Source organism: Asterias rubens, chromosome 16, assembly GCF_902459465.1.
Source record: "Asterias rubens chromosome 16, eAstRub1.3, whole genome shotgun sequence".
NCBI lineage: Eukaryota > Metazoa > Echinodermata > Asteroidea > Forcipulatida > Asteriidae > Asterias > Asterias rubens.
Window position 1 is genome coordinate 3,545,554 of NC_047077.1, and position 11,551 is coordinate 3,557,104.

Below are 11,551 nucleotides of genomic sequence, written 5' to 3' on the forward strand. Positions count from 1 at the left end.
AGGCAAGGAGTTCCAAAGAGACGCAGTACGTGGAATAAAGCTGTTGGAATGGCTCTTTGTTCTACATCTCAACAAATTAAGAGTGTATGGGTGAGAAGAAGCAGAAAGTCTGGTTTCACGCTCAAACACCCTAGTTCGGACACACTGGTGGCACATTTATAGAAAGTAGCCTTACCTCATCTGGTAGGTTGGCAAGTTTAGCAGCATTGAAGCCATAGCTCTTGGGGCATGCACCAGCAGCAAACTTGTAAAGGAAGGTGATTGTTTCTTGACTTGGATCTTCCTCATTCTCATTCTCCACCATACAAGCCTTGGGAGAAAAGCACAGAGAGATCACACTCAGGAACAAACATCAATCTGTACCACCTGGACCCAATTTCATAGAGTTGCTTAAGCACAACATAACTACGCTTACCAGAAAAAGGTTACCAGCCAAACTACCTTGTCACAAGTACAATTTGTGTCTGGTATCCTGCTCATTTCTGCTTAGCAGCAAATTGTTAAGCAATTTTCTCTGCTTAAGGAGCTCTATGAAATTGGGCCCTGTTGAACTTTTTCCAAACTTTGAGTTCAAACAATTTAAAAGGACAGTTTTAATTTGATCAGTAAAATAAATTTGTGATATGAAAAAGGACAATTTAAAAAAATGTCATGTCATTGTATAAGATGTGTTAATAAAAACAAGTTTCCTTTCACTTAGCCATAAAAGAACTGTTAAAATTAAACAATGTTATCTATGGTGTACAAATATTGAACAAACACCCTCTGGAAATCTCATCAATTGCATTTTGTTTACTTGAGGTTAACAGAAATTATTTAATAGAATTTTGTTAAGTCTTTTTAGTACATCTACATTTTTGAAAAACTGAATTGCCTCAAAATGAAGTTAAAATTGAACATATAAGAACGAAAAAGAAATGTGTGTTACCATATGACCTAGTTGAATATTGGCATCATGTCCATACTCTTCGACCAATGAATGATAATGAGTTGAGAAGAGGGTTCGGCATTTGATTCTCCCAGAGAGCTCCATCACTACAGCGCTAGCAATGGCCGTACCATCATACGTAGCTGTTCCTCGTCCTGCAAGCAGCACAGATTATTATACAACAATCAACTTAGTAACTTGCTTCTTTCTTCATGGTTATTATGGGTGCGTTCGATTAGCTTCCCCGGGTCGACCCTGGTCTGCCCCCGGTGCGTTCGAATAGCTTTGATGTCATTCCAGGGGCTCACCCGGCTCAGCCCAAAGTGCCTTGCTTGTGGAATGGTCACTTGGGGCTGGCCCGAGGTGCATGACGTCACCACGAGAGGGCAAGTGATCGTTCGATTACCTCCCGTCAGGGGCTCACCCGAATGAGCACCCGGGGTCAACACGGGAAAGCTAACCGTACGCACCGGTGGTACACGTCCAAGCATATAGTATATTATAATTTTATATCAGCTCACACTTTCTCAATGTCTCTAAGTCATTAACAAGAATCATGTATGCTCTAATACACATCATATCATCACTGTTTTAACAAAGAGATAATTCTTCAAAAAATCACACATTTTGGCAAAATCTGTATTTTTACACATTTTGGGTGCTATTAGTGACATCAAAATTTTCCTAAGTTTCAAGTGCTAAATCGTCACATTGCTCTTTACTAGCACAAGGGCCATGTTGAGAAACTCCCTCTTTTGTATTTTCACGAACAGCCACAATTGGATTTGCCATTTCTACATTGAAGTACGTTGCACCGGCAGGGTGCCAAAAACTACTACTCTGCATTTTGAGTTTTCACAAAGAGGCAGTTTGTGTGACCTAGATGAATTTTAGTTTTCACAAACAGCAGTCATCGTTTACACATTGGTTTGTACACAACGTGGGCACATGGACCTCGTTCCTGCTGTTTTCACGAAGAGAAACTTGTGTTTTAAAGGTAATTACTTAACAATTAAACTTACCGTGATTAAAATAACAACATGTTTGCATGGTTTATGATTTCACTTTCATGTTAGGAAAAATGCTAGCGTTTAAAAGAAAAACAGTATCCGAAACAATGAGTAAAACTTCAAACGAGGTTTTCTCCCAGCATGAGAGTTTGGCTGCAGGAGCTAATAAATGTGCCCCTCCTGAAAACAGTGACAATATGACAACCATTTACAAATAGCGCTTTTACCTAATTCATCCATTAAGACTAATGAATGACGTGTGGCATGTTGTAGAATACTAGCCGTTTCACTCAACTCAACAAAGAAAGTACTCTCTCCTGAAAAACAATAAAACAAATTGTATAAAACATTGACCAACACACAGCTAAGGCAAATTAGGATTTGAAACTTTGCATGGTGGAAATACGATATGGAAAGGTTTGCGGTAACACCATGTAATGACTATCTCGCAATGAGTTGGGGTGGTTCTGAAAAGAACCGTTGGTTTCCACCCGACGTTTCTATCAGTATGCTCTGATCGTCTTCTGATCTGAGCATACTGATAGAAACGTTGAAGTTGATCTTTTTAAATGTGTGTAGATAAGACATTTCTTACATAGCGATCTTAAGGCTGGGTCACACAAGACTAGTTCTCAAAACGTCGAAACATGTCTCAAGCAAATCGTAAGACAGATTTGGTCTGGAGGCAAGAACATACATACATACAGCTTTGGCTTGAAATGTCTTTAATGTGACCCGTCCGAGCCCGTCCGTGAAGTTTAGAAAACAGACCATAAAAAGTTGCAACTACGTCCGCTCTGTTTGCACACAGTTTAAGCCAGTTCAGCTACATTTTTTAGAACCTACGTAGTGAGAATGAGTTCTGTGTGATGGGGGTATCACATAGAAGTGAAACCAGCCCAACTACTTACCAGAGAGTATGTTATCTCTAGCCCCAAGACGTGTAAAGACTCGATCCACCGGAGTGAGACGACATTGGTCAGCAGGAACAAAACACCCAAGCTGGGCCATGATGACCATCAGTCCGACCTGCCTCATTAGTGTGGACTTGCCTCCCATGTTGGGACCGGTCACTAGTACACAGCAACTCTTGTCTGTTTCTGCTGGGTCAGCGTTCGTTTCCATGGCATTATCCTGTACAAAATGTTAATAATTTTATATTTCAGATACCGTTTAGTTTGGTCCATAAATCATGAATTTTACCTAGCAGCAAATAACAAATCATTCAAAGCTCATTTAGTCAAGTCCGAGCAGGGTGAGTGAAAAAAAAGTTGACCGAGATTTCTGATGTAAAAACAAAACAACAACCGACAATCAAAACCCCAGTGAAGCACACTCCTTGTTGCTATGGATTGACCAATCAGAATTGGCTATTCAAGCCTGCTTGAAGATAATATTTGTTATTTGTTATGCTTTGGGCAAAGATAAACAGCCTCCAGGATAGGTAGATTTTGATACAATTCTTTGAAAGTAATTTATTTCTTACATCAGTAGTTCCAATGTAGGTATCATTGGGAATGAAGTCTCCACCAGTGAATGTCCGACTGATGCATGGATGGCGACCATTTTGAATTGTGATGAATGGCTGTAAAAAAAGGAGGGAAATGAAATCGTGAACCTTCCAAAGAAGTATTTTAACAGGGCCCAACTTCATTACTCGTGTGCACGCTTGGTAAACAGCAAAGATAGTGTATGGCATGTGATGTTGAATGGAACAATGAGAACTCGACTCTCGGTCATGAATATGTATGAGGTATAGTAATACTTGATAAAGTTAAAGGTACAATAAGAAAATGTTTATTACCCGGTTGAGACAGGCCCTCCAGAGACACGACCGAACCAAATAGATTTACATTATAGGTTCAGCTCATGACAAGATCGATGTCTGAAACCAAGATGCTCCAGAGTCGTTCCGAATGACTGCAACAGTCGATCTTTCGACTTCCAGCGCGTCCTGTCTCTCCTTACTGTTTGAGACATTGGTTTTCTTATGTACTTAATTCAAAACTTGGTTCGGCACGACTCTGAACGGGGTGTAATATGGCCAAGAAGAAAGGCTAACCAGAAAATATTCTCATAACTTGAACTAATTCTGTAGCGTCACTCTAATGATGAAACTGTAGATTATTTTTACAAATCTACACTAAACTTTAGATTTAGTTGGTATGACACTGCTCTAGTATTGCAAGGGCTGAGGGTTCGAATTCCACCCGAGTAATACATGTATGTCTGTGATTTTTTTTCATAAAACTTGTACTGAGTATACAGTGCTAACACACATCAGTGTATATGGGTAAAAACCAAAATTAATAATCTTTATCCCAATGCAAATTTAACATCTATTAAAACCTTTAGATTTATTACGAATCTACACTCAACTGTAGATTCATTACGAATCTACAGTCGAGTGTACTTAAGTGATAGTTCAACTTGAAAATGACAGTCTTTCCAAAAATAACATGATGTGAAAAACCCAGCTGAAGCCATGTTATTTCCAAAGACTGTTTCCAGTTTAACAATTTACTTTAGTAAAAACATACCTTTAAACAAAACATTGTAGTCGATCTACAAATCTACACTTTCTCGTCCGTTCTCCTTAAAATAGGCACCAATTGAAAACTACCAACCTGCATATTGTGAGTTGGTGAAATGATTTGTGGTCGGCACATTGGCCCATCAGAGGCCTGACTGACATATGAGAGGCTTTGTAGTACATCCAGAACAGAAAGACACTGAATCACTTGGTCCCAGTCCTTATAGCTGCAGAGGGAATAATGGAAATACATGTCAAGTGTTACCAGGTTTGAAGCTTTTAGGAATATTTGACCTTTCAGAAAGAAGGGGGACAGCTGCCATTGAAAACGATACAGGACAGGAAAATAATAAACTGAACGAACAGGAGAAAAAATAAACGAAATGGGGTATAAACGGGACTGGGAATGAAACACTTGCGGGACCCGCACAAAACTAAAAAACATAGATGGGACCGACAAGTAAAAAGAAACGGGGAAAAAAAAGGGCAAGTGTTTGATTTCACAAAGCACTAAAATGTTCGTCATGACTCCAAGTGTCCCTCCACTTACCCCCTCCCCCCCCCCCACACCTTTTCACCACGCTACTTGCAGCATTATATTCGCAATGATTTCTAGCAGGTAAAGGAAAAGACCACTAGCGAGACCCGCGCGAAACTGGAAAACATGAGTTATCAGCATACAGTGGCAAGCAAAGAACAATGCCAACGCACGGGGTCGCAGGGAGGAAGGCACACGGAGGCAAGGGTGATTTGTATTGTGGGTCACTCCAAAAAAGCACCCAAACCCTTTAGAGGGTAGAGGGGGGCCATTCCAAACTCTTACTGTTCATCAAAAGCATGAAAGACCCTCCTCATGGAGTCTCGTAGAGCCACACTTCGTCTCTCCTCTTCAGAAACAAGATCAGCAAACATCTCCTGAATCTCGATAGTCCAGTATCGTTTGAATCCCTTCTTAGATGATTGCAATTCATAGTCTTCAGGGGTGTGGCGAGAGAGGGCGCTCTCTGGTACCTCCAGCTGGAACCGGTTCTTGCCTGTTCCCCAGTAGGTGATGGTCTAAAAGGATGAATCAATAATAACTTAAGTAGGATTTGAAACTTTGCATGGTGGAAATACGATATGGAAAGGTTTGCGGTAACACCATGTAAAGATTATCTCTAAATGAGTTCTGAAAAGAAACGTTGGTTTCCAATTGATGTTTCGATCAGTATGCTCTGAACGTCTTCTAGAGAAAGAAGATGATCAGAGCATACTGATTGAAACGACGAGTTACAACCAACGGTTCTTTTCAGAACCACCCCAACCCATTGGAGATAGTCATTACATGGTGTTAGTGCAAACCTTTCCATATTATAATAATAACTTAATACATATATTTCCAAATACATTTACATCGACTAAAACCTTGCAGAATTTCACCATGAATAGCTTTGTATGTCAGTAGTAGGATTTGAATCAGTATTCAGTATGTGCTAATGGTGTTGCTGCTACATTCAGTTCTGATTAAATGATATCCAATGATATAGGATGCACTCCATTAGCTTTCCTGCGTCAACCTCACGGTGCTCATTCGGCCGAGCCCCTGGCAAGAGCTAATCGAACGATCACATTCGCCCTCTCATGGTGACCTAATGCACCTCGGGCCAGCCCCAAGTGACCCACTCCACAAGCAGGGCACTGGGGGCTGACCCGGGTGAGCCCCTGGAATGACATCAAAGCTACTCGAACGTACCGGGGGCAGACCGGGGTCGACCCAGGGAAGCTAATCGAACGCACCCATACAGATGCGTTCTGCAATGATTGAAGTATTTTTTTGTTGAGTTGTTGCGCGGGTGTTGGTTGTGAATGTGATGCTCTTATTGCTACAATGTGACCCAATAATAATCATAATAGTGGCTTCTTATACAGCCCGCATATCCGTCACCCAGTGACACTCCTGGTGCTGTAACATACAGTATTTCCTTCACGGTATGCGAGACTACGTTTGAATTATGAGACCTAATCCTTTTAAATAGCACAATTAATGGTTTACAAGGTGCTGTGGGGCAATATGCTGCCAATCGAACCAGGAAAACCAGGGCAAACCCCTTCTTTTTTTGATAAGTGCACTGGGTTCTTTTAGTAATTCCAACGTCTTTTCCTCCCATCCAAAGGACGAAGCAATGGTCAAGTGTCTTGCTTAAGGACACAGGTGTCACAACTGGGTTTCAAACCCACACTCTGCTGATCAGAAACACTAGAGTTTGAGTCCGGTGCTCTTATCGGCTCAGCCATGACACGCTACATGTAATGACAATTCTTATAGGATCATTAAAATAATCCAAGATATGCACAGATTTTAAGTCTACTGGTCCATCGGCACACTTACCTTACACCCAAGCCTTTTGCGTTGTTTATCTAGATAATCATCCAGCCTCTGATTGGCCGATTTCATGGCAGCGATGGCGCCATCATACTCGGGGTCAACACCCTTGTTTGGAACAATAGCTCCGGCCTCTTTAGCTTTTCTGTGGTCAAACGCATTCTACGAAGATAAAAGATCATTAAATCAGAACAAGTACCTACGCCCAATTTCATAGAGCTGCTTGAAGACACTGGACACTATTGGTAATTGTCAAAGACCAGTCTTTCACTTGGTGTATCTCAACATATGCATAAATAACAAATAACAAACCTGTGAAAATTTCAGCTCAGTTTGTCGTCGAAGTTGCGAGATAATAATAAAAGAAAAAAACCCTTGTCACACGAAGTGCGCATCCTTAGCCATGTAACAACTTTGTATCACATCACGTGATTGGTTCTCAACCAATAAAACTTCATGATCTGTTTGTCGTGAGTATAAAAATCTTGTTGTCTGGTGTGGCGGCGTGGTCGTCTGCCACCTTTGACTATCAGAACCTGTCGGGTCTTAATGCTTGGTGGCAACCTCTGATGATGTTCAAGATACGCTAACCATGAGTAGGGTGTTTAAAGGGACACGTTGCCTTGGATTGGTCGAGTTGGTCTATGAAAAGCGTTTGAAACCGGTTGTTATAAAATGCTATATGGTTAGAAAGATGTTTTAAAAGTAGAATATAATGATCCACACAAATATGCCTTGCATTTGGATGGTTTTCCTTGTACGTCGTGAATTAACATGGCACACCATTTTGTGACTACACAAAATGGCTGACCGTGTTAGTTCGCAAAGTAAAAGGAAAATTGTGCAATTTCGAGGCATATTTGTGTGGATCATTGTATTTAACTTTCAAAACATCTTTCCAACCATATATGCATTTCATAACAAACGGTTTCAAACGCTTTTCAAAGACCAACTCGACCGATCCAAGGCAGCGTGTTCCTTTAGGGCTGGTTGGAACCTTTAAAAAGGGTTCAAATTCTATCTACAATACTTACATCAAAGAAAGATAGATGCTTGGTGAGGTCAGGAAAACGCCCTTGCACTGATCCCACATCCCCATCTACAATAGTCAGCGTTTTCTTCAGTAGCTTAGATCTAATGTAAAATTATTCAATACAAAAATTACAAGTTTAGTATAAATGAAGAAAGCATTATAAATTGGGGAGGTAGTGCTTTCTGCTCTACCGGCCAGGCTTCTGATTGATGATACCCAAGCCTACATCTGTATGGACTGTAAAGGGGGTAACCCTGTTTCAGCCCTAGGAGTAGGTGGCAACGGCCTCTGGAAAAAATAATTGTAGCCCACGCCTTGTTGTAGTGGCCTTCAGGCCTTGTGTGTCTGGCGACTTGCATAAAATAAAAAATAAAAAAAATAAAAAAACAGAATACTCCAGTGCCCTACCGACGCTTGCTTGCACCAGGCATACACCAGGCATAGCACCCTGCACTAATGACATCACTTTTGCTTAAAATGCTCAGCTGTCAGACAAACATGCCACACCACCTTTGTGATCACTGCGTCGCGCCGCATCATCGACGCGTCATGTCATCGAGGCGGCGCGTCATTGATGTGCCAAACTGCACTAGTAGTGTAGTTTGTTGTGGGTAAACATAAAGTTTGGTCGTACGCGTGCATTAGTGAAATTTGACACATTTGTCTGAGATCCAGGTACTTAGCTTCTATTTTTAGCATTAGTGCGGAATGCTTTTTGTTGTATAAGGTTCCCATTAAACTCATATCATGTTTTTGAACTTAACCAAGTTATTCCAGTCTCCACATATTTAAAAAGGGCTTCAAATACAATAGGAAAATTATCACTTTGTTTAACAAATGAAGATAACAATAATAATAATAAAAGTCGGTTTTTATACACCATGTCTCAAAGCGCTTCCACATTATTACCCCTGGTCACTGGGCCTTAAATCCCTCCTTAAACCATCTCAGCTCCCTGGAGAGTATACAGCCTTTGCCGCCAAATATGTAGCGCACTAAGCTAATCAATCACAAGAACCAACTCTGCCCTCACAGGTACCTATTTACCCCTGGGTGGAGAGAAGCTTATGGTTAAGTGTCTTGCTCAAGGACACAAGTGCCACGACCGGGATTCAAACCCACACTCTGCTGAACAGAAGCACCAGAGCTTGAGTTCGGTCCTCTTATCCGCTCAGCCACAACACCCCACAAAGATGCATTCTAGTAAACTATTTAATTACATGTCTGTATTAGTTTTTGTGTAACTTACTTAAAGTTTGAGGTAGAGTTTTTGAAGATGTGTATGATCTTGATAGAAGTTTTGAATCCATCAAGAGCTGTCAGGAAGTCCTGTATCTTACGCTTGCTGTAAAGTGTGTCTTCAAAGAAGATGGCGCGACTATCAGGGTGATCCAAGTTGCTTCTAGCCAGCCCTAGGGTGTGAATCCTGAAGGAAAAAAAAACAAGAGACAAATAAATAAATGGAGCCATACAAGGAGAGAAACGATAGACCTTTATCACGGGGTGACCATCTTGATTTTACTCCATTCCAACTTATTGTAACCAAACTGAAGCTGGACGTAATAACAGTCTGGTACCATGTTTGCGCAATGAAGTTGCTGTTATGGAAACAGGGAACATGACCAAGATGGTGACAGCCTGATAAAGGTCTATAGGTTGTAAAGTTAACAAATTTTTGTAATGGCAAGCACAATGTTTCAGTAATTTATAATCTTAATTCATTATTGTGCTATCATTGACATACTTGTAGTGCATCTTGACTTTTAACATTACCAATGTTAAACATGTACTTCCATTAATCAATAAACAATCAGTTCTCACTTGCTCAGCAGTCTCTCCAGGTCTGGAAGTTGTCTCAGGAGGTCGTTGACCTCTGCCATCTTGTCTGGTATATTGATAAGGTCCTCAACAGCATCAAGCCTATATAAAACAAAAGCAATCATTGTTATTACCACAGCACTGATCTATAACCTGTGTTTCCAGTCAAATCGTTCAAACCACAGAGAAAGGCCGTGTCCGAAACGGCGACTTCGGCTACAGCTACGGCTAGGGTGCGCGCGTCTGCCTATTCTTCAACACTGGCAGACGCGCTGATCTAGACGTAGCTGTAGCCGAAGTCGTTGTTTCGGACACGGCCTTATACTAGAGGACGCACTGGTGATGCTGCATGCCCAAATACAACGGGACCGCAAGGAGACGTGCGCACCATTTTGTAGGATGAACGTTGTGTGCGTTTTTAATATGAATCTAGGCCTACACGCCTGTGTGTATGATAAATACACGCTATGCAATGCTGTTTTTTTCAACTTACAAAATGGTCGCATGCGCGCATGCCGGGCCGCGTTACTAGGCCAGTGTGCGTTCTAGTTCTGATATGAAACTCTATGGTTGAAACTAAGGTCAGCCATTTTCAATATTGACTCCTAGCACAATGCACAGCACACAATATTAATAATAATGGCTGTTTATATAGGGCTCATATCAGTCACTCAGTGACGCTCAACTTAAGGCGCTTTAACATACAGTATTTTCCTGCAATTAAGGTGTGTGAGACCAAGGTTGAATTATGAGGCCGATTCCTTTTATATAGCACCATGTAATGGTTTACAAAGTGCTGTGGCAAAATTCTCTTTTCGATAAATGCACTGGGTTCTTTTATGTGTGTTACACAACACACAGAACCTACTGTTTCCTATGAGCTGTATTGGGAGTCAGAATTTACACAAATGAATTGACTCCCAAATGGTGGAAATGGTAGATGCGCAAGGGGTCAAAATTGAACCATATTATTTATAGCACGCATCCTTAGCTATGGTACATGCGTTTTTGTATCACATCACGTGAACAATAATAATAATAAAAATAATAATAATAATAATAGTAATAATAATAATAATAATAATAATAATAATTGTGGCTTCTTTTATAGTGCACATGTCCGTCACTCAGTGACGCTCCTGGCGCTGAATGGTTCTCAACCAATCAAACTTCACAATTTGAATACCAAAATATTATGCAATTTACAGTCTTGTTTATTTTTTCGAAGCCAAAGGTCACTCATAGTATTACATTAATACCTATCATTGATGGACTTTGGATTACACAGGGGGGCACATAGCCATTGTTTGAACAGCCTCTTTCCAAATGGTGTACAGCATTGGTCTAGCCTCTCTAGAAGTGTGCCCTCTAGTGTTCCAGATGTGCCATTCTCCAGGATGTCCAAGTTGTACAATGTGACACCATCAAGTACCTGTAGTAAACAAACAAGTAACAGTTGTAGACAACTCTGTGTCTATTAACCCAATTCACCTGACGTCATCTTTGAATAATCTTAGATGCGCCATATTGGTGGGCAAATTCACTGTGCGTTATTCAGTGAACTACTGTTGTAATTGCCTGTGAAGGATGATTCAAGTTTTTTTCATTGAATTGAATTGAATTGATTTGAAGTGCGGATTTTAGGCGATGCAGCGTTTACATGTTAACCTAATTGCCAACCAAAATGGTGTGCATGGCAGAGTCGCCGCGTGTGCATGCGCGCAAGGGGTCAATTGCCCTTTTCGAAACCACGGCTTCGACTTTGAATTCGGCTCAGGCTAGCTTGGCCACGCGGTTGTTTGGCTCGGGCTCTGGCTTTGGTTAAAGGTCGAGCTGCATTTCCACTGCAGATGCGTGTGGAGCCTAA

At 41.0% G+C, this 11,551-nt stretch overlaps 1 protein-coding gene across 1 annotated transcript in view; it reads right to left on the bottom strand.

Annotated features, from left to right (window-relative positions):
- Positions 1-11,551, bottom strand: part of LOC117301149 (DNA mismatch repair protein Msh6-like) — a 29,451-nt gene that overhangs the window by 940 nt on the left and 16,960 nt on the right. The window contains exons 17-28 of the mRNA XM_033785044.1: positions 10,944-11,116; positions 9,688-9,786; positions 9,116-9,292; positions 7,868-7,967; positions 6,840-6,995; positions 5,295-5,527; positions 4,566-4,698; positions 3,425-3,523; positions 2,850-3,072; positions 2,166-2,255; positions 929-1,083; positions 176-310 (exon numbers count right to left, since the gene is read on the bottom strand). Coding sequence (XP_033640935.1) covers positions 176-310; positions 929-1,083; positions 2,166-2,255; positions 2,850-3,072; positions 3,425-3,523; positions 4,566-4,698; positions 5,295-5,527; positions 6,840-6,995; positions 7,868-7,967; positions 9,116-9,292; positions 9,688-9,786; positions 10,944-11,116 — 1,773 coding nt within the window. The remainder of the gene's footprint in view (positions 1-175; positions 311-928; positions 1,084-2,165; positions 2,256-2,849; positions 3,073-3,424; positions 3,524-4,565; positions 4,699-5,294; positions 5,528-6,839; positions 6,996-7,867; positions 7,968-9,115; positions 9,293-9,687; positions 9,787-10,943; positions 11,117-11,551) is intronic.